This window comes from Propithecus coquereli, unplaced genomic scaffold, assembly GCF_000956105.1.
Source record: "Propithecus coquereli isolate 6110/MARCELLA unplaced genomic scaffold, Pcoq_1.0 Scaffold35, whole genome shotgun sequence".
NCBI classification, from domain to species: Eukaryota; Metazoa; Chordata; class Mammalia; order Primates; family Indriidae; genus Propithecus; species Propithecus coquereli.
Window position 1 is genome coordinate 4,032,617 of NW_012149174.1, and position 24,289 is coordinate 4,056,905.

At 40.5% G+C, this 24,289-nt stretch overlaps 1 protein-coding gene across 1 annotated transcript in view; it reads right to left on the reverse strand.

Annotated features, from left to right (window-relative positions):
* The window catches only part of OSTM1 (osteopetrosis associated transmembrane protein 1), a 29,045-nt gene extending 16,698 nt beyond the window's left edge, over window positions 1–12,347 (reverse strand). Inside the window, exons 1-2 of the mRNA XM_012651153.1 lie at window positions 11,841–12,347; window positions 4,359–4,473 (exon numbers count right to left, since the gene is read on the reverse strand). Coding sequence (XP_012506607.1) covers window positions 4,359–4,473; window positions 11,841–12,242 — 517 coding nt within the window. The 5' untranslated portion in view covers window positions 12,243–12,347. The remainder of the gene's footprint in view (window positions 1–4,358; window positions 4,474–11,840) is intronic.
* Window positions 12,348–24,289: the final 11,942 nt, after the last annotated feature.

Sequence of the window (24,289 nt, forward strand, 5' to 3'; positions counted from 1 at the left end):
TGAAATATGTCTACAGTACAACAGTTAAACTTCTGTAGGGCTAATTATAGTGAATTTATAAATGGAGATTATATAATGAATTTGTCAAACAGTAATTTAAAACACAAAATCAGGCATTAACTTATGAAAAAACACTATTTACTCAGATGAACAATGTTAAAGTCTTTTGAATTTAGTTCTAGACTTCTTTTTTTTTTTGAGACAGGGTCTCATTCTGTTGCCCCAGCTAGAGTACAGTGGCGTCATAGCTGACTCCGGCCTTGAACTCCTGGGCTCAAGCAATCCTCCTGCCTCAACCTCCTGAGTAGCTAGGACTACAGGCCCATGCCACCATGTCCTGCTAATTTTTCTATTTTTTGTAGAGATAGAGATAGAGATAGAGATAGAGTCTCACTCTTGCTCAGGCTGGTCTTGAACTCCTGGCCTCAAGCAATCCTCTCACTTCAACCTCCCAAAGTGCTGGCATTACAGGCCCGAGCCACCACATCTGGCCTAGTTCTAGACTCTTTATCTGAAGTTCATTTACACTCTGCACCTTCATTCCACTTCACAGGGCTTATTGTGAAGCTCAGATGAGACAAGGGCTATGAAAGAAATGTATATTCGGAAACATTTAATTCAATTGCTGACTTGTTACCTTCTTTAGCTCCCAATCTTTTCCTTCCTTCACATTTCTTTTGTCATGTTCCAAATCTCTCACTACATTGTAAGAGAAGACTATGTTGCTTAAATAAGAATACTTTATTGAATTTTGGTAAAATTTTTAAATTATTTGGACAATTCTTCAAATTTTTCAAAAAATTTTCACATTATCTTTATTAAATACATGTGTAGAGAGCATTATTAGAAGCGCTTCCCAGTAATTTGGTAAAGATTCTAGTTAAAAGGATTATTTTAGAATGCCCAGCACCAAATCAATAGAAAACAGCTAAGAAATCCAAGGAATCCAAATTTATAGAACTATTTTATGTCCAGTTAAAAGTATAGAATATAAATTATGATGAAATTTTAAAATGTGAATGAAAGAATTTTTTAATGCATAATCCTGGAAAAGAAAATATCTATCTCTCTGACCACATCTAACATACAAATACTCATCACAGATTTGAACACTCTCAAATTTTTTAAATTTCTATATATTTTTGAATAGGTATTAAATGCGTATGGCACAAAATCCAAAGGGTACAAATGTAAATACAGTGAAAACCAGGTCTTTCCTCCTTTCCTGCCCACTCAGCTATCGAATTCCCCTCCTCAAAATATATAGGTACTTTTAGGACAAAAGATATCGTATTTCTCCACACCTTGCTTCTTTCATCTGAGACTATATGTCTTGGCCAAATTAATTTTAATTAGGAAGCAAGAGTCTCTTGAATAACTCATATCTAATTGCTTACTCTTTTATTTGTTCTTCAGAAGTTGTTCAACGTAAGAAATATTTTCAAGACAAGATGCCTCAGAGAAGAACAAAGGTACCCTAAGAATTTATTCTAAAGTGTTTTATACATGCCATGCTAGGTGAATATGCAGTACAATGTTTTCTTTCTTTTTTTGCTAATTAGGGAAGAAAGCTACATACTTTGGATTAGTGAAATCTTCATTATAAAATACTTTTAAAGAAAAGATGCTTTACCTCTCAAGTATATAAATTAAATCACATTAGTCAAAAGAAGCGAACTTCAATATATACCCACTTATTCTAATTAACTGATTTAAAATTATTTAGAATTAACATATTTTTCTATATTAATGGATTTTTTTTTGGAGACAGGGTCTTGCTCTGTTGCCTAGGCTAGAGTGCAATGGTATCATCACAGCTCACAGCAACCTCAAACTGCTGGGCTCAAGCGATCCTCCTGCCTCAGCCTCCTGAGCAGCTGGGACTACAGGCACATACCACCACACCTGGCTAATTTCTTTTTTTTTTTATAGAGATGAGGTCTCGCTATTGCCCAGGCTTCTCAAACTCCTGAGCTCAAGCAACCCTCCCCTCTCAGCCTCCCAAAGTGCTAGGATCACAGGCATGAGCCACCACACCTGGCTATATTAATGGATTTTTCTAAAAGGCTTAAGAATACTTAAAAATAGGTCTATATATGTTAAATTCTCTTCAATCATATTTATACTAGAAAATTTTACTTCAAAAAAGTAAAAGTTATGCTAAAAAAAAAAAAAAGCTGTGTCAGCCAAGCCTCTGTTCAAATTACCAGAAAATTTGAATTAATAAAGACAAAATTAAAAGAGTCAATATTCAATATATCATGTTATACTGACAAGGAAAAAAAACCTAGCAGGGGCTCTTTTTCCCATTTATAGTTTTTCCTCATATGAACTATGGCTGGGCCAAATTAATTTTAATTAGGAAGTAAGAGCCTCTTGAATAACTCATATCTAATTGCTTAGCCTTTTTATGTTCTTCAGAAGAAGTTCAATCTAAGGAATATTTTCAAGACAGGACAAAAGACAAGTCCTTAAAAAAGCTAAGCTACTTTATGATTTACAGGAACAGGGATTTTTAATCCATCTTGTCCTTTCTATTTCTAAGGCCCCTGCCCTTACTTCACATTTTCTTTGCTTCTTGCCTAAACTATTGTAATAAATTCCTTACTGGTGTTTCTCTTTCTCTTCCAATGGGGTTTAATGTAGAAAGGGTCTTTGTAGTTTTTTTAAAAAGCTTGGAAAGTGCTAGGTTAAATGATGTTTTAAAAAACCTATTTTTACCTGCAGTATTTCCTCATTGCCTTTAACATTCCAGGAGCATTGTTAAGTCCCTGAGATATCACAGCATACAGTACTCTCCCCTTATCTTTGGGGGATACATTCCAAGACCCTGAGTGGATGCCTGAAACCAACTATAGTCCTGAATCCAATATATACTATGTTTTTTCCTATACGTACATACCCATGATAAAAATTAATTTATAAATTAGGCACAGTAAAAAGATTAGTAACAATGACTAATAATTAAGTTATTATTAGTAAAGTGTTATTGAGTAAAATAAGGGTTACTTGAACACAAGCACTGTGATACTGTGACAATCAACCCGAAAACCAGGACAGCTCCTAAGTGACTAACGAGCAGGGCGCATATATAGCGTGGATATGCTGGACAAAGAGATGATTCACATCTGCCTGGGTGGGAGGAAGCAGGATGGCATGAGATTTTATCACACTATTCAGAACGACATGCAATTTAAAACTTATGAATTGCTCATTTCTGAAATTTTCCATTTAAAATTTTTGCACTATAGTTGACTGTGGGTTACTGCAAGCAAAACTGCAGATAAGGAAGGACTACTGTATAACCCTTTCTTAATAATATGATGGTATTCTAAGCAGTATGAGAAATGTTGGCCCAAATAATAAACCACTGTATCAGTCAAGGTCCTACCTTCCCTTGCCAACTTTATCTCCTGTTGTGCTTCCAGGACTCTGGAACATCTATTACCCCTTTATACCTCTGTGCCTCTGCCCATGATGCCTTTCTATCTGCAATGTCCCTCTCTCATCTCATGCCCAACTGTAAAGGCCTGGCTTCAAAAGGTAATCCTTCCAGGAAGTCATTTCACATTCTCCCCAATTAGATTTATTTTCTACTTCCCCAAAGGACACTATAACTTTATTAAAGCATTAATTTGTCTGCCCTAGGTTGTATTTGTAAATATATCTTTCTCCTTCACTAAATTATAAGACTTGGAAGATAAGAACTGCCTAGCACATAGTTGTTATTCAAAACACATCTGAATTGGAATAGCGATGTTAATTTTTCCAAATAATATCTAAAAATAGATATCATTTTATTCCATAATTACACACAAACCTGCAAAGCTGGTAGTACAGATGTTATCACCCCCTATCCCCCGACACCATTTGACAGATTATTATAAACATCATAATTATTATTATACTAAACAGTTAACATTTATTGAACATTAAATATGTGTCAAGCATTGAGCTAAGTGCTTCATATAATTTATTTCACTTAATTCTCAAAGCAATTGTATAAGATAGGTTCTACTATTACCACCAATTTACAAATGAAGAAACTGAAGGTCCAAGAGGCAAAGTTACTTGCCCAAAGTCTGAGAGCTAGTAAGTTAGGGCCAGTAAGCGAAAGGGGCAGAGTTTAGAATCAAACCCATGTCTGTCTGACTCCAAAGCTCATATTATTAACCACTACACTTTCCTGCCTTTCAGTGTTTGCCCGAGTAGTTACCACTAATAAACTATGATGTTAATGACTATTCATACAAACTTAGTAATAAAAAGTATTATCTAGCTTCAAAGATTCCAAAATAAAATCTGGCTTCTATACTACTGAATCATAACTGCAACATGAAAATGAAAGAATTACTTACTTGCACAATTTGCTTCCTGCCATGTAGTATTAAAAAACTCAGAGAGAATCACAACTACTTGCATTCTATCTGCCGTTAAGAGACTTCTGGCACAACTGTGACTCTCTGAAGTATTCTGTAACAAAAAGAAGATAGAAAAATACAATCTGAGTATTTTTAGACTTTCCAAACAACAACTTGAGGCAAAAACCTTATAAAAATAATAAAAATTTTTATTACAAACCTTTTAACATTTTGTTTGATATGATCAGATAATGATGGCATTAATAACAATGGTAATAAAACTATAAGCAGCTAACATTTATTGGTACCAGTTTCACTTACAAGGCAAGAAAAGCTTTGCTTCTTAAGTATTTGCTTCTATAGCACAATCTCAACTACTTAGGTCCAAATTGCTTATGTGTCGTATTTCTTACTTTTATGCATAGGAAGAAACTCTGGAAAGCTATTTACAAAAATGTAGCAGTGGCTATCTCTGGATAATGGAAATATGGTGATTTTCATTTTCGCTTTTGCTTCTCTTATGCGAAATTCTTCTACAATGAATATATACTATTTACATAATTTTTTAAATCTGGTGGGTAAATGACCATACCATCATTTGGTTTCATCTTTTGGGCAATTTTTGGTTCAAAGTCATATAATCCACAAGAAAGTGTGAAACATCCAAATTATACCCAAATAGTATATACTCAGATAGAAGAACACACTTTCCACAGATCATTTTAATAACGAAAGAAACTCATGCTATGCAAATCATAAATCCAAGTTCCTAAATTATTCGATCCTTATCTATTTCCTTTTTCTTGTGCCCCAAGCAAGGAACTAAGTCCTGCTGACTCTTCATTCTTCAAAGTTATTTAACTTTTACCATTTATCAGGTACTATAAAAATCCTGAGGATACAAAAAGTGTAAAAGAATGCCATCAACACTGGGGTTTTAAGAACCTCCCCCCACAGATAAGGAGTTCTACAGTGTGGTGAGTAATAAAAGAGAGACAATGGTAACTCCAGGGAAAGAACTGATCAGCCATGTGGGGTGAGAAAAAAGGGAAGGCGGACTTAAAGGAAGAATTCTTGCTTTAAAATATTGCTGATACTAGCACTCTGGGAGGCCGAGGCAGGCGGATTGTTTGAGCTCACGAGTTCGAAACCAGCCTGAGCAAGAGCGAGACCCCGTCTCTACTAAAAATAGAAAGAAATTAATCGGACAACTAAAAGTATATAGAAAAAAAATTAGCCGGGCATGGTGGCGCATGCCTGTAATCCCAGCTACTCAGGAGGCTGAGGCAGAAGGATTGCTTGAGCCCAGGCGTTTGAGGTTGCTGTGAGCTAGGCTGATGCCACGGCACTCACTCTAGCCCGGGCAACACAGTGAGACTCTGTCTCAAAAAAAAAAAAAAAAAATATTGTTGATAGCCAGGCACAGTGGCTCCAGCCTGTAATCCCAGCTACTGGAGAAGCTAAGATGGGAGGATGACTTGAGGCCAGGAGCTTTGAGACCAACCTGAGCAACATAGTGAAACCCGTCTCTATAACAGTAAAATAAATGAGTGGGGCATGGTGGTGTGCACCCTGTGGTCCCACCTGCTTAGGAGGCTGAGGCAGGAGGATTGCTTGAGCCCAGGAGTTTGAGGCTGCAATGAGCTATGATAGCGCCACTACACTCTAGCCTGGGCAACAGAGCAAGACCCTGTCTCAAACAAATAAATAAATACATACATACATAAATACATACATACATAAAGTGAGACAATATCAAATCTGTCATAACCACTTGGCAGAACCCTAACCATCATGAACCCAACCATCCACTTTTATCATGCCTGCACCCAGGAAGTCAGGAGCTCTTGGCAAAAAATAGATAACAGATTGTTTCCACAATAAATCTATAATCCCAAACTACACTTCTCACTTTCCTGCCTGTCCATTCTCTCTTCTTTACAACCACTATTTCAAATCTTCCCCACTCTCCCTGAAACTCTGATCTCGCTCCCAATCTTTACTCTCAAGAGAAGATCTAGCTGGGTACAGTGGCTCAAACCTGTAATCCCAGCAGTGCAGTGACTCAAACCTGTAATCCCAGCACTTTGGGAGTCTGGGGCAGGAGGATCACTTGAGCCCAGGAGTTCCAGACCAGCCTGAGCAATATAGCGAGACCCCATCTCTACAAAAAAAATTTTTTTAAAAAGCCAGGCATGGTAGTACATGCCTGTAGTCCCAGCTACGTGGGAGGCTGAGGCAGGAGTATCACTTGGGCCAAGGAGTTTGAGGCTGCAGTGAGCTATGATGTCACCACTGCATTCCAGCCTAGGGTGACAGAGCAAGACTCTATTTATTTGAAAAGGGGCGGGGGGAGAGGGAGGGAGAAAGAATGAGAAAGAGAAAGAGAAAGAGAGAGAGAGATCTAACCTCCTGGATGACAGTGAAAACAGAAGCCATGGAGCTGAAACTCTGACCTCCCTACCTTTACACCCAACCTCTCCTTTCACCCTCAAATCACAGTGGAGAAAGTGCCTGCCCCTGTCAAAGGCCCGTCTCTCTGTACATGCCCTAGATCCCATCTACCCTACTTTATCTGGAAAATGGCTTTGTCTACTTCCCTACTCCCTCCTACAGGATCATTCACCTCCTCTACAGGCTCACACCTGTAATCCCAGCACTTTGGGAGGCCAAGGTGGGATGGCTTGAGACTAGGAGTTCGAGATCAGCCTGGGCAACATAGCTAAACCTCATCTCTACAAAAATAATAACAATAATAATAAATGTGTTCAGCTCTCTCCCATCTTAGGAAGGGAGGAAGGGAAGAAGGAACAGAGGAATGGAGGGACAAAGGAATAGAAAGAAAATCCATGAGTCCCACGTTCCTCCTTAATGACCTCTCTTTCTTATTTTCCCTTCAAGGTTAAACCTTTAACAGTCATCTAGGCTCACTCTTCCCACTTCCTCATCTCCACTCACTGTTTAACTCACTCTAATCTTGCCTTCACACCCAAGCACTCCATCAAAACCACTCTTGTGAGTGTCGCCAATAATGCTGATGTTGATAGATGTACTTCTAATCCTCTCAGCAGGATTTGACACAAATAACAAGCCCTTCCCTTTCCCTTGACTTACAGAACATGCTCTCCTGATGTTTCTTCATCTCTCAGTCTCATCTTCCTTCTCAGTCTCCTTTGATAGTTTATCCTCTACCCAATCTTCAATTCCTAGTGTTCTTACTCATTCCTCGGGTATGCTCATCCATGTCATGGTTTCAAATACCATTTTTATGCTGACCACTCCCAAACATATTATCTCGGGTCCAGACCTCTAGACACGTATACCACATACGCAGTACCTCCATTTAGATGACTCTTGAACACCTCAAAATCAATGAGTTCAAAACTGAGTTAATGATCTTCCTCTACTAAACAGGCTCCTCCCTCCATCTCAGTCAATGGCAATCCTATTTACTAAGCTGCTCTTATTATAAGAAAACCCTAGAAATCATCATTTCCTCTCTCCTACTACCCACATTCAATTAACCACCAAGTCTTAATATTTCTGCCTCCTAAATATCTCTGAAACATACCCACTTCTCCCCATCATAATGGCCCTCATGTGGCAAGCCACCACCATTTCTCACACCACTGCAATAGTCTCCTAATTCATCTCCCCACATATCTTTTTCCCTTTCCCTCCCCAGCCCCCAGTCCCTCCATTTTTTGTCACATAGCCAGAATGGCCTTTTAAAGTACAAATCTGATCATGTCATTCTGCAGAATTAAACCTTTCAAAAACGTCACACTGCTTTAAAATCCAAGTGTAAAATTCTTAACACACTCTACAAGGCCCACATGACCTGGCACCTACCCACTTCTTCAGATGCAGATTACTAGTCTCTTTCTAGTCCTCAAACACACCAAACCCTTTCCCATCTCGGAATCTTCACACCTGCTACTTCTTTATACGTACCTTCTCTCCCTTGCCCCGAGACCCTCTCAAATTTTACATGTCAGTTTTAATCACTGACCACTCTACCTACCCTCAGTCATACTTAAGATCAGGATCCTTGTTATTAACATATGCTTTGACAACATCTGGGTTTTTTCTTTGTAAAACTTACCACATCTGAATTAAATAATTACTTGTATATGATATGCTTAATGTCTGTTTTCAGACTATCAGCTCTGCTCATTCACAGCTACATTCCTAGTAACTACCACAGCCTGCACATAATAGGGACTCAATAATTTTTTGAACAAATGTATAAAAAGCATTAAATTTTATGATCTCTAATGAAAGATATAGATTATGTTGTGCTGTGTTCCAATTTTGTCCCTATATTCCTAAGAATTTATTAATCTACACTAAAAGCAAATTGAATACTGACCAGAAACATAACCCAAATGACTAGCACCATCATGAATTTACATTTATAGTACCTATATATACATACATACATCTACCTACCTAAATTTTAAACAAACCAAGTAGAATAGAATAGAGCTTACCAATTTAGAATCTGAGGGCGCTAAAGCATCCTCAAAACCACTTTGATGATGCTGAACAGCTCAATGAAACCATGTCCCTATCAGCTTAAACTAAAAGAAAGTATGACTCTAAGGAAGAGGGAATCCATCAGTTCTGCCATTCAGGTTTCACAAATCACTGCATTCTTTACCTTGAGATAATAAAACTATCTGCAGTCCTTGTCCCAGTACTTCTAAGAGGAAGTGACAAGAACATAGGATTCTTAGTAGAGAATTTTATTACAGTTAAACTAATTAGCTGGCTGTACCACATAAATAGCTTGCTATTTTCTGCCTTTGATTCTTTTTTCTACTTGTTATACTCCTCTCTTCTTTGAATCAACCCATGTCCATTCATCCTCAAGAAGGTGAGAAAGGATGCTTTGTTTAAAATTCAGCTTGTAGCTGGGCATAATGGCTCACACCTGTAATCCTAGTATTTTGGGAGGCTGAGACAGGAGGATTGCTTGAGGCCAGGAGTTCGAGACCAGCCTCAGCATGAGTGAGACCCTGTCTTTACAAAAAAACAGAAAAATTAGCCAGGGGTGGTAGGGCTACTCAAGAGGCTGAGACAGGAATATCACTGAAGCCCCACGGTCTGAGGTTGCATGAGCTATAACGATGCCACTGCACTCTAGCCCGGGCGAAAGAGTGAGACACTGTCTCAAAAACAACAACAAAATTCAGCTTGTAGGTTCTCTCTGATTAACTAACATTGCTCTGTTCCCTCCTTTAACTCAGCATCCCCTGCACCCCTTCACAATTTTGCTCTAAATTTCCATTGTACAATTTACAACACACTGGTATTTTCCTTTTTTCTTTTTCTCAATATAAGTTTATTTCCTGAACTATACTGATAGCTGGAGGCCTGGACCTTATCCTCCTTTTCCTTCTAGATCCTTTGAGCAGCCTGAAATTCAAGAATGGTAGGTGCATGCTAGTTAAACGGATTTAAATGAAAGACTGTGTCTAAGTGAATAAAAAAAAAATACAATACTCTGGAGAAATAAACTTCCCCTAATGACAACATATTCCTTCAAGTTAACTCATAAGAAACTTAGGAGACATTTTTATACACGATGGTTCAATTCCTAAACCAGTCTATAAAAGCCTTTTAAATCCACAAAGTATCTCAGAACTGTAGAAATCATGCTTTTGAGCTAATGAGCCATATCCAGCTCTACTGGGGAAAGAAGGAGAACAGAGATCAAGGACTAGGATGAGGTGGAGAGGAAATGCAGATTGGGGAAAGGGTTTTTCTTTTCATCTCTTTACCCTCTTCCTTTCACACCAGGGTGACGTGAGCTGGGTGCCCAGGTTACTGGTAGAATCTGAGAGAGAGGAAGTTTCTGCAACCTGGACACTGGGACACCTCCCCTGCGCAGTGAGGAATTCGTGTGGAAATTCATACATAGATTGGGTGATGCCCATAACACTGAACACTAGGGTTTGAGGCGATACTTTTCTCCTCAATTCCACAGTATCTACACAAATGAGGAAAGCAGTTGCTACCTCAAAAGATCCAAGCTTTGCATCATGATTCACAGTCATTTTACCCACAATAGTACTTGTTCTTCAGAGTAAATGACACCCTAAAAACAACTCACCTAACTGCTCAAAACCAAATATAATGCCATATCCTACCCTGCTATAGCTGACAAGAATAAATCTTGAGTATTTTAAAGTCATGATAAGATAGATTGATTGATCGATCTTGCTATACCCAATGTAACAATGGAAGTATGCCTGGAAATTATTGCATGTAAGCCTAAATTTATTTAAACTACTTTGAAAACTAGCTCTTTACAGAAAGATCAACCACAGAATTTATTTAGTGCAAATAAATCCTCCTTTTATGTAAAATAATAGCTTTATGTTAAGTAATATCAGGCTTACTTAAAGCAGGATGAGACTATATTTTAGTCAAATCAACTATGATTTATGAAATACTTCTAACCACTATTTTCATGAAACTACTTGTCATTCCATCAAAACAAGAGGAACTTTCCCACTCCCCAATCCCAATATGATTCCTCATGTTTTTCCTTTACCAAGCATATCCGGCCCACACCTCGTGATTCCCACCAGCCTGGACACTCTAATCATTTCCTAGCCTAAACCCTATAAAGTACTGAGGAACAGAGACTGTGTCTTCTTTTTTTTTTTTTTTATTAAATCCCTCATAGTGCGTACTACATAACCAGAAGAGCTCTCAAGGTACTAAAATGAAGGGCAGACTTATCATTTCCTAAAATTCTAGCTCCCATTTACAGAGAGCTATTACTATGTGTCAGTTTCTTAAGACCTCCTTTTATCCCCATTTTACAGAAGAGAAAATAGGCACTAAGAATGCAAGTAACTTGCCCAGAGTATATTGCTAATAATCAGAGTGGGACTGAACTCCTGGCCAACTAGCTCCAGATGGTCTGTATCACTAAGATGAACTTGCAGGCAGTATCTCTTTTAATCCTTTTAACTGCCACATTAGGCAGCTGTTTTTTTTTCATTTTTATAGAGGAGGAAACTAAGGCTCTAAAAAGAAAATTAATCCAAAGTCACACTGCTAGAGAATGGCGGAACTGAGCATTTCTTGCTACAAAGCTCAAGCTCCTATGGTGGTTTCAGAAGAGGGTCCTTCCTGGGAACTTCAGGTGGAGATGACAAGAAGCTGTGGCAGAGTGGGGGGAAGAAAACAGGGTTAGGGAAGCAGGACCTCCCCCCAAAAAACAATCATACCTGTCTGCAAATATGCACCCAAATGTCCAATAGCATTCATGGAAGCAAAAATCCAAATCCCAAGCCCCATAATGCCACCCCCTTTTTCTGATGCCCCAAACTCCAGAGACCCAGTCCAACCTTTTTCTTATGGTTGGGGAAACTGAGGCCCCCCCAGAGTTTACCATCATTACATCTTCCTCTTTTTCCAACCCTCCCACGCCATAGGTCCTAGGTGTGCTCCTTTACCCACCCCCACGGCTCGGCTGATGTTGTCCATCTTGCTGACGACCTGTTGGAAGAGGGGGTAGCAGGTCTGACAGAGGCGCACGGGCCGGGCGCTGCGCACTAGACACCCTGTCAGCTCCGCGCTGCTGTTGGCGAAGTCCAGCAGGAGCTCCCGGCACTCGGGATCCAGATCCGGCAGGTCCGAGGGTAGCATCAGCGGCCCCAGCCCTCCACCCTGCAGCAGGGAAAGGGACAAGTCCTCCACCTCCAGCAACTGCTGCTCCGACAGGAGGTCGTGGAAGACCCTGTGCGGACTGCTGCCGAAAGGGAGCGCGCCCAGAGCCAGCCCCGACCACAGCAGCAGCACCAGCAGTAGCCACTGCAGCAACGACGACCTCCGCAGCGCGACTGTCGGGTCCGGATCCATCACGGGGTCGACAAACCCCCAGGCGCTAGTCTCGTATCCTCCGCCCACAGCCGGCGCCGCCGACAGCTGCCGCTTCCGGCTTCCGCGGGCGCAGGCCAAGAGCAGGGTCACGCGGCAGGAGCGTCACGGCCCCGCCCCCTGCGCGCGGCGACCCGCCCCATTGGCTGCCGGGAGCCCCAGGCCTGCAGGCGGGCGCGCGTGCGGGAGCGCGCGGACGCGAGGGGTGTGTGATTCGAGTTGGCGTCCGGCGCGGTGCGGAGAGGCGCTTTAGGGGCCCCGGCCGAAGCTCGCCCACTGGGGGATACAGGCGTCCACCACTTTGGAAAATTATGCCTCGGGGGTCTCGGCCTTCGAACGCCCACCTCTTTGGGAGTTCCCTGCGTCCTGAAGTCTGCGGAGTTGCTCCACATCCCTGGACCCCCGGCCTCAGCTGTGGAAATTACGTCGAATGGTTCCCAGAGAAAGCCCGTTGGCAGGTGCCGTGGCGGGGTTTTAGGTGGTGTTTCTTTGCATAATTTTTTTTTTGTTGTTTTGTTTTTTGAGACACAGTCTCACTCTCTTGCCTGGGGCGAGTGCCGTAGCGTCAGCCTAGCTCACAGCAACCTCGAACTCCTGGGCTCAAGCAATCCTACTGTCTCAGCCTCCCAAGTAGCTGGGACCACAGGCACGCGCCACCATGCCCGGCTAATTTTTTTTTTTCTACATATATTTTTAGCTGTCCAATTAATTTCTTTCCATTGTTTGGTAGAGACGGGGTCTCGCTCTTGCTCAGGCTGGTCTCGAACTCCTGAGTTCAGAACGATCTGCCCTCCTCGGCCTCCCAGAGTGCTAGGATTACAGGCGTGAGCCACCGCGCCCGGCCTCTTTGCATAATTTTTTTCCCTCATCCTGTTTGGAGAGAGTAATAACGTCTGTTGGTTATTACTGGTGGTGGAGCCCACTGGCTTCCAGGCTTTTGTTTTGTTTTTTTAACTCTCAACTGTCGGCATCAGCCCTGTCCTATAGAACTTTCTGCGAAGATGGAAATGTTCTGCGTCTGCGTTAATAGGGTAGCCACTGGCCACATAGGGCTGTTGAGCCCTTGCAATGTGACTACTGCAACTGAGGAACTTAATTTTTAATTTTATTTAAGGCCGGGCGTGGTGGCTGACATCTGTAATCCTGGCACTCTGGGAGGCCGAGGCGGGAGGATCGCTTGAGGTCAGGAGTTCGAGACCAGCCTGTGCAAGAGGAAGACCCCGTCTCTACAAAAAAAAATAGAAAAATTAGTCAGGCGTGGTGGCGCGTGCCTGTAGTCCCAGCTACCCAGGAGGCTGAGGCAGGAGGATGGCTTGAGCCCAGGAATTTGAGGTTGCAGTGAGCTGTGAGGATGCCACTGCACTCTACCCAGGGTGACAGAGTGAGACTCTGCCTCAAAAAAAAAAAAAAAAGTAAGTAGCCACACCTGGCTACTGACAACTGTACTGGACACAGATCTCATCTAGTCCTAGTGTGGCCAATGTGCAAGTTTTCTTGGAACTGAGGGGATACCCAGGATGTAGCACGTCCAGTGCTAAAGCCCGGGAAATCCTGAACAAACTGCCCAGCTTCAGACTCCCATCATCCAGTTTCTGACCTGCGCAAGGCAATGGCAAGGGACACTCACCAACAAGCATCCCGATAACACTGCCAGCAGCAGAAAGAATTTGAGCTCATAACCTGGACAACAGTTTTCTGACAAGTATCTGACTAACAAGTGTGGTAGAAAATTACTTCGTCGCCGTTTTGTGTCATCCTGCTTTCTAGGGGTATCATTTTTTGCCTTATAAGTTACAGATCTACTGCACTAAATCCTGTTTAGCTAAGGGCCCTAATTTATGTTTCTGATGGTTCTTCATGAACTTTTTGTTTTGTTTTTGTTTGTTTGTTTTTGAGACTGGGTCTAGCTTTTTTGCCGGGGCTGGCCTTGAACTCTAGGGCTCAGGTATCCTGGCTCTCCAGCCTCTGGAGGAGCTGGGACTACAAGGGGTGCACCACCAGGCCTGAGGATTCTTTTAGTTACTTTTTACCCCATTTGTTTGGTTATTGTTTTGTGTTACAAAATTTGTTTGTAACAGCTAAATTTTGTTTCATCTTTGTTACCAAGAAACTAAATAGTAGAAAATTTTGTATAACAATAAATGTATTTCCAAAAAGAGAAAGTAAGTTTTCTTAAGTTTTGCAAATGTCATCATGTAACTTTTAGGTCTTTCTGTGTTTTACAATTACCATTCTTTTAAGTTCTTTCAGGCACCATCATGTGTTGCTGGTGGATATGTAAATTGTCAAACTGTGGAAAGCATTGTAGCAGAACCAACACCATTGCACATGCACATACTCCTTGACTCAGCAAGTTCACTTCTAGGAATATGTCTTAAACATACACTAAGCTTTTATAGATATGATTATTCATTGCAATATTGTCTGTAATAGTAAAAGGGTGGCTTTAAAAAGCATGTTAAAGAAATCATGGTCCCTTTTCCCCTTCCTTTCCTTTCCCTTCCTGGAACAATTCAGTCCTAAAGGTCAAGTAAAGCAAGGTAGGTGTCTGTGTTTGGTGTGGTTGGGGTCTCAGAGTACAGGTAAGTTAAAGAAGACACTCACATGAGGGAGGAAGGTAGCATCGGCCTGATGCAGTTTATTGGGTCCCAAATTGGGTAAGAAGGGTTTCCATGAAGGGGAGAGGGCAGCAGTGACTGGGAGGTTGCTTACATTCAGAAGGATTGACCAAATAAGTAAATATGTTAAGGATAATTGGAGTGCAGTTTCTCACTGTTACAGAACGAAGTTACAAATACGAAAAGAGAGAAATGAACTCTGTAATGTTGGATTAGAAATATCAGCACAAACTCAAGGCTTAAAATATATAGTTGTCCCTCAATACACATGGTTGATTACTTTCAGGACCCCTCCCCATACCAAAATCTGCTAATGCTCAGGTCCATTACATAAAATGCCATACTATTTGCATATAATCTACACACATTCTCTTGTATACTTGAAATCATCTCTAAATTACTTATAATACCTAATACAATATAAATGGCTATGTAAAATAGTTATACTGTATTAGGTGTTTAATTTGTATTTTTATTGTATTATTTTTCATTTTTTCTGAATATTTTTGATCTGCAGTTGGTTGAATCCGAGGAAGTGGAACCTGGGGATACAGAGGGCTGACTATATAAAGATAGATGTAGATGTAAATGTATATATATATTTATATATGTATGTGTACATACATATACTATATATGTGTATATGTGGTGTGTGTAACATATGTGTATGTATTTGTGTGTACATTTATTTCCCCTGGCTCTTTCCACTGAGAAGTCCTAGTAGCAAAGGCACTCTAGTAATGAGTACCCATAGTGCCCAGATGTTGGCTTCTAACTATTATTCTCTACTAAAAGGAACCAGGGATCCTTGGAGAAATGGCTGACTCCACTAACTGGGCAGGAAATGCACAAGTTGAGCCTGGATCATCTTGTGCCAGAAAGTAAGGAAGTGTTCAAAGAATGATGGGAACATGTCAAGGGCATACAGACACCAGCTTGAATAGGCTCCCACTGATCCAATTTGAACATCAAAATAAATAATGGTTAACAGATTATAAGTCATTGAATAAAATGGAAAACCATAGTGATATATAAGTAAATAGATTGATATGGAATAAGACATTTACATATTTTCAAAGATTTCCCCTACCAAAATACTTACAAATTACAAATGGGAAAGAGTAAATTTACAGTGGAGTCTGTCCAACCCCACTTTAATCAAATGATCATCATGAACATCATCATAATGGGACATAAAGAAATAGTGTGTGTTTGTTCCCCCGTAATACTCTGAAATAAAAAATAAATCATGCAAAAAGAAAAAAGAAATAGTTTGCCACCTGATAGGATGCAATTAGAAGAATACAGCATCAGTTCTGTTATATTCTGGCCAAAAAATGTATAACCTGATTCTAATCATGAGGAAGTATCAGACAAACCAAATTAAGGTTTACTCTACAAAATAAGCTGTAGTCTTAAAAAATGTTACAGCTACCGGCCGGGCATGGTGGCTCACACCTGTAATCCTAGCACTCTGGGAGGCTTAGACAGGAGGATTGCTTGAGCTCAGGAGTTCGAGACCAGCGTGAGCAAGAGCAAGACCCCCGTCTCTACTATAAATAGAAAGAAATTAGCCAAACAACTAAAATAGAAAAAATTAGCCGGGCATGGTGGCACGTGCCTATAGTCCCAGCTACCCGGAAGGCCGAGGCAGGAGGATCACTTGAGCCCAGGAGTTTGAGGTTGCTGTGAGCTAGGCTGATACCACGGCACTCTAGCCCAGGCAAGAAAGTGAGACTTTGTCTCAAAAAAAAAAAAAATGTTACAGCTACAAAAGTTAAGGAAAAGCCTGAGGCAGGATTGCTTGAGGCCAGGAGTTCGAGACCAGTCAGCACAGCATAGTACAACCCCCATCTCTAAAAAAAGAATAAGAAAAATAATTAGCCAGGCATGGTGGCATGCACCAGCTACTTGAGAGGCTGAGGCAGGAAGATTGAGCCCAGGAGTTCAAGGCTGCAGTGAACTGTGATCAGGCCACTGCACTCCAGCCTGGGTGAGAAAGCAAGACCCTGACAAGAAAGGGAGGGAGGAAGGAAGAAAGAAGGAAGGAAGGAAAGAAGGAAGGAAGGGAAGGAGGAAGGAAGGAGAAAGAAAAAAAAGAAATAAAAAGAGAAAGAAAGAGAAATGGAAGGACGGAAGGAAGAGAAAGATTGAAACACACAATAAGCCCATAATATAAGAATAAGATAAAGGAAAGGTCTTATCTTAAATGTAAACCTAATAAGAAAAAAGTCATGCCACTGCGTAAAATAAATTCAGATCCTTTGCATCTCTGTAACAACAAAGGGTAGAGATCAGAGGGAAAAGTCCCGAAACCCAGAGAAAAGGAAGAGAAATTGACCTGCAGTGCCACCCCATATTCCTCTAGTAAATTCAAAATGTGAATCAAGACTTTGTGAGACTTTTAAAAAAATCATAATCAGGCCAGGTGCGGCGGCTCATGCATGTAATCCTAACACTCTGGGAGGCCGAGGCGGGTGGATCGCTCAAGGTCAGGAGTTCAAGACCAGTCTGAGCAAGAGCAAGACCCCATCTCTACTAAAAATAGAAAGAAATTATTTGGACAACTAAAAATCTATATAGAAAAAATTAGCTGGGCATGGTGGCACATGTCTGTAGTCCCAGCTACTCAGGAGCCTGAGGCAGTAGGATTGCTCGAGCCCAGGAGTTTGAGGTTGCTGTGAGCTAGGCTGATGCCGCGGCACTTTACTCCGGGCAACAGAGTGAGACTCTGTCTCAAAAAAAAAAAATCGTAATCAAATCATAGAAAATTGTTAAGAAAATGTACACAAAATTTTGAAATAAAGTAAAAAAATCAGCATGCCAGGGCATTGTTTAACAAGCTCAACCACAGATTATTTAAATTTTCAATTCTAGGAGAGTATACTTGTGTTTGACCGGCTCTTTACTATTTAATTAGGGCTCAGGCACTATGACATTGCGTGTATAGATTTCTGTCTGCTAGAAAAGATAACCCCCAACAGTATAGTTTGATTACTATGAGGAACATTAACAAGTAATACAGCTAACCTAGCAACCTAATTATAACATTCTTTCTTTTTTTCAGTGCCTTTACCTAGTTTGAGAGACATTAATGAATTAATAAACATTTGACATCCTTTATGCTATATTTGTATGAGAGTTATGTTTTTAACGTTTTGAAAATTGTATTTTGACAGTTCTTCCCATTAAAACGTGGAATATGGGGAAATCAAGGATACAGGCCAAAAAGGTAGTCAAAGATGATCAGAAAAGGCCCAGAAACCAAGGCCAATAACTGATCTCCCTGCTGGCACACTTTCTCCCCTATGGTCTTTTCTCATAGCAGGCAAAGTGATCCTTTCAAAACCTAAGTTGGATCATGTCCCTCTTTATGTTCTGATGCCACCAGTGGCTACATACTTACCCAGAGGAAAAACCCTTACTGTGTCCTAGAAGAATCTGCATGATCTACCATGCCACTCTCATCAGCATTCCTTTTCCTCCAACCTGCTTTATTTTTCTCCACAGCACTTAACACCACTTATTTTCTGTCTCCTGACACTGGAATTTAATCTCTTTGAGAGCAAAGACTATCTGCTCTCAGTGATTAGAACGGTGCCTGGCATATAACAAATGCTCAATAAATATTTATTGAAAGATGATTTCACTTAGGGAAGAGTGGAATATAAGAAGTTTGAAGCTTGAAAAGACGGTATGAAATAATTGTTCTGGATAACGAAATATTGAACTTACTAGGTAAATGTAATAAGATTGCAAGGTAATGTTGAGTACCTATTTGAGATTCGTGGACACAGGTTTAAGGTCTGACCAGTAGGCCTGATTATGTGTTCTCTTCAGCAATATTCAGTTGTTCAGATGAAAACATAGAGCAGCATAATGGTTGGGCTTAAAATTGGTGGGGTATTGCCTAGGGCAGTACACTGAAAGGAGAGAGCACCACACCACCTTATGTGTCTCCTCACCTGCCCCAGTTTCCAATGCCTTCCCACTTCCCAAAGCATTCCACTAGGTCCTTTGGAACTCATGATCTATTATCTGTTTTCCTCAATATCTTCTCTACACAGTCCTTTAGCCTCTTTGCCCTGACACAACCTGGCTATCCTTGATAAACTCTCTTCAGCTATGCTCCGTGGCGTCTCAAGATTTCATGGAGAAGCCAGGCACGGTGGCTCACACCTGTAATCCCAGCACTTTGAAAAGCCAAGGCAGGAGGATTGCCTGAGCTGTGATCATACCACTGCGCTCCATCCTGGGTGACAGAGTGAGACCCTGTTTCACAGGGAAAAAAAAAAAAAATTCATGGAGCTTCCTCAGGAGCAGTCCTAGTTTGAGGGTAAGAGGAGATTAGGTAGCACTCCAGTTCCTAAGCAGAGCAGTTCACTTTGATCTTTAAGCGTTAGAATTCCATATAAGATATCTTTTTAAAGGTTCCACTAGGGGAAAAAATAGTCTGGAAACAACTGTATTATTACATTTTTCAGTGGGCTGATGTCTGCTGTGTGTCTCTGATCTTCCCCTTTCTGAGGTTATCCTGATTCTGTCCCACCACGTGTATTGGTGTATGAGAGATAACTTAGCCTTTAGCTCGTAGGTCTCTAGATCAAGAGGAGCCATGTTTGAACCTGTTATAGAGACTATCCCACACATCACCCAAGACTCTAGACTTTGAGCTTTATACTATGACATGATTGGACTTTTGGGTTGTCTCCATTGGAGGAGGTTGGTTTGTACCACAGCAGAACCTAGGTATCCAAATACATATTTCTTTGCTGATTTTCTCCCTGCTATTTTCTCTGGTTCTAGTTTTGATCTCCTTTTATTTGAATGTTAAACCTTATAATAGAGATAGCTCAGCTTCCTCTAATATCCACTATCCCCTTCCTTTTATTTGTTTATTATTTTCCTTTTTTGAGACAGTCTGGCTCTGTTGCTCTGGCTAGAGTGCAGTGGCATCATCACTGCAACCTCAAACTCCTGGGCTCAAGCGATCCTCCTGCCTCAGCCTCCTGAGTGGCCGGGACTACAGGCATGCGCCACTCTATCCAGATAATTTTTTTATTTTTAGTAGAGAGGAGGTCTCACTGTATTGCTTAGGCTGGTCTCAAACTCCTGACCTCAAGCAATCCTCCCACCTCAGCCTCCCAAAGTGCTAGGATTACAGGCATGAGCCACCACACCCAGCCTCTCCTTCCTTTTAATAATAGAACTCCTGAGTTATAACTGAACATAGGACAAGACTACACAGGCAAGGCTACATGCTCCAACCTCTTTTGCAGCTAGGTGTGAACAGAAGTAATGTACGTACCTTATGAGTCATATCTTTAAGTCATGAATTGTATCAACCCTCTTCCTGCTAGTTAGGAAATGTTAACAACTGAAAAAACAAGCCTGGATACAGAGGTGGTTCTGGGTGAAAAATGCTTAGCATAACAGATCCCAATATATCATAAAGCATCTACCCACCCTAAGCCTCAGAGAAATGAACTTTTGTTCTAGTTAAGCCATTATATTCTGGAGTCTCTTGGAACCTCCGATTGTAGGGCCACATGTGGCCTTCTGGATCCTTTAGTGTGGCCTTTTGACTGAATCCAAATTTTACAGAACGGATTTGTTCTAAAAGGATTTGTTTATTAAAAGGATTTGTTCTGTGAAGTTTGGATTTGGTCAAGGGTCCACACTTGGGGATCTGGAGGGCCAGAAGTGGCCTTGAGACCACATGTTCCCCACCCATCTCTTTGTCTTTTTATTAATACTATACCTTCTAGAGATTTCACTAACTTTGTTCTCCAATGCTTCTATTGAGTTTTTTCAGTTCTGTGCCCATATTTTTAATTTCCAAAACTTCTTGTTTTGTAGATGCTACATCTTTTTAAGGTTTTCTTCTGCCTCATAATCTGTGTTCTCTAAGTTGCTTTTTTCTCATTTGTTTGGGTTTTGTCTATACCTTTCTTTAAATGTCTGGTGAACCTTGGCTCTCTGCTCATACTTAAGAGAGAGGCACTGCAAAGCTGAATGGAAGCTCTGTGCTCATGGTTGGGTCTTTTTGACTGTGAGTTTCACTATAGGCCAGTGGTTCTCAACTGGTAAGGGGGACAATTTTGCTTCCCCCCCCCATGGGACATTTAGCAATGTCTGGAGACATTTTTGGTTGTCACAACTGGGGCAGGGGATGCTACTTACTGGTATCTAGTGAGTAGAGACGAAGAGTAGAGTGCTGCTAAACATACTGCAATACACAGGATGGTTACCCAAAACAAAGAACTGGAAACATCAGTATTTTAAATCTTTTCTCTTCAGCAGGTCATATTCTCCAGAGAAGATTCTGCCAATGTGCTGTCTGCCAGTAATCTCAGATCCTGGCAGTAGAAAAAGGCTGGTAGCTCAAACTTCAGTAAATAAACTCTTATTTAATCCACTGATTTTCAGCAAAATGTCCCTGCCCTCAAATATACTTGTGTCTTTTGGTTCAGACTCCCTCTGCTTCACTCTCTCCAGAGATTAGGATTTCAGGGGTATTCTTCTGGAGTCCAGGTGGGACATAGAGTTGTTGGGAGGAGAGGATTGTAAACAGACTTTCAATCATCCTGTTTTGGTTCTTCTTTTACCTACACTTTCGGAAGTACCTGATGTCCCCAACTTCCTGGCCCATTTGAGGGTTCTATAATATAATTCAGTCGCTTTTTTTTCCTCCCCCACTACAGGCTTAGGAATCAGCTTTCCTGGTTCTGCTGAGTCAGTTGTTATTAGCCCATCTGCTCTCCAGCTTCCAAAATTTTTGTTTTTTCTCCTCTCCTATTCTCTATGTCCTTATGTGTCTTTTCCTTTTACTGTCATTTTGCTGGGATTTCAGGAAGGAGCAGATTTAATTATGCATTCAACCTGCTGTCTTAAATGGCATTCTCCTCTATGCACTACCTCACTCTTTATTAAAGTTAGAATGTATATTTTATGTGCCCTCCAGCCATGAGATGATAATCTCACAAAGAATGTGAACTATGTCCTATTTATATTTGTATACTCAAAAGTATTTGGCCTGCTGTCTTGCACACAGAAGGCACTCAATACATTTGTTACATTGAATTTACGAACTGCAAATACACATCTGCGTTAAATGCTTTTTACATTGATACATCAGTGGAAACATTTTTATTTTTCTAATTCTTTAATAGGCAAAAAACACCATAACTTAACTACTAATATCTATAAACTTCACTTATCTGAGTAGAATGACCTGAACACATGGAACATATAAGTCATATTGTTCATTTGTGACCCTTTGCAAAGAGTCTCATGTATTCACTCTGGTGTCCAGTCTCATTTCCAAATCTCTCACTGAAGATAGATTATTTCATACTCAGCATTAGGAGACATTTTTAAAACAATGAAGTTAAATCACACTTATCTGACAGATTCTTGGATTGTAAATGTGTATTTCTATTAATAATAGATGAATCTTATTAGAGCTTTGATTTTGTATCAATCTATTTTTAATAAATATTTGTTCAATAAAGAAGTGAATGAAAATATACATTAATATGTGTGTTTTAGCAATATACATTATCAGTGACCAAAGTCTGACCACTGAATCCATTTCCTAACATAACAGGAAACTCTATTGTTAATTAGATACCTAGTATATGGTACTATTTCTCTGATAACCAGGATTCACGAGCAGAAATGAGAGTGGCACCACTCACTCTTACGCTAGTGACCCAATAGCAAAGTTTTTCCTTCTGTTCCCACTACCTTATGCTCTGCTTGCCTAGAGTTCTTAGTCCCCAAAAGACGAATGCTTCCACCAGGAGATACAACAATGATTTCATTGAACTGGAAGTTAAGGCTGCCACATGGCCGCTTTGGGCTCCCCATGCCTCTAAATCAACGGGCAAAGAAGGAAGTTACTGTGCTGGCTGGGGTGATTGATCCCGACTACTAAGGGGAAACTGAACTGCTACTCCACAATGCAGGTAAGGAAGAGTACGTCTAAAATACAGGAGAGTCCTCAGGGCATTTCTTAGTATTAGTATGCCCTGTGATCAAGGTCAATGGATACAACCACCCTTCAGGAATGAAGGTTTGGATCACTCCACCAGGTACAGGACCACAATGAGCTGAGGGGCTTGCTGAAGGCAAAGGGAATGCAGAATGGGTAGTGGGAAAAGACACATTATAAATACTAGCTATGACCATGTGACCAGTTACAAAAATGAGGACTACAATTTTTGTGAGTATTCCTCCTTATTTTGTTATGAATACATATGTGTATACATATACCAAATATCTTTATTTTCTTCCTTCTCTATTCTAATATAAGATATATTGTCTTTATTTTATAATATTTAGTATTTAAGTATTATTAATTTTATTAATGCATCATTGTGTTTAAGTTATGGGATATCAAGGAGAAAAGTGAACATCACTCAAGGACTTTGTCTCCTCTTCTGGAACCGGGGTTAGTGCATTTTCAGTTATATGAAGATAGTTGTATCCTACTGGGTGGAATTATGATCTCATTATTGTCTTTATTTGGAGATACATATAGGTGCCAAGTTAACAAGGAGTAGAGTTATGTTGGTTAATTTATTCATTTGAACATTATTCTGGGTGTATCTGTGAAAGTATTTCTGGATTAATTACCATTTGAATTGGTAGACTGAGTAAAGGAGATTGCCCTTCCTGACATAGGTGGGCCTCAGCCAATCCTCTGAAGACCTGAATAGAACCAAAAGGCTGAATAAGAGGGAACTCTTCCTGCCTGACTGCTTGAGCTGGACTTAAGATTTTTTCCAGCCTTAGGACTAGAACTGAAACATTGACTCTTTTTGGTCTCCAACCTGTTGGCTTTCAGACTGGAACTTGCATGTTCAGCTCTCAGGGTTCTCAGGCCTTTGAACTTGTGCTAGAACTACATATTGGCTCTCCTGGGTCTCCAGCTTGCTGATTGCAGATCTTGGGATTTCTCGGTGTCCATAATCATGTGAGCCAATTTCTCATAATAAATCTCATCTATCTATATATATCTCCTATTGGTTCTGTATCTCTGGAGAACCCTGCCTAAATTCATAAGATACCTTAATTATAAATAGAAAAGTGATTATTTAAAATCCTCTTGTTAATTGTTCACTGCTTATTAATAACCACGTGTGGATTTTATGTGTCTCTTGACAGTTTCAAAGTATGTTTTATTATTTGCTATCCATTTAATTTCTATGTAATTTCTAATTATATAGATTGCTAAAGAAATCAACAAGATGCTATTTCTATACAGTATGCTTTTAAAAAATATATATCAAATTTTTGGCCGGGCGCGGTGGCTCGCGCCTGTAATCCTAGCACTCTGCGAGGCCGAGGCAGGCGGATTGTTTGAGCTCAGGAGTTCGAGACCAGCCTGAGCAAGAGTGAGACCCT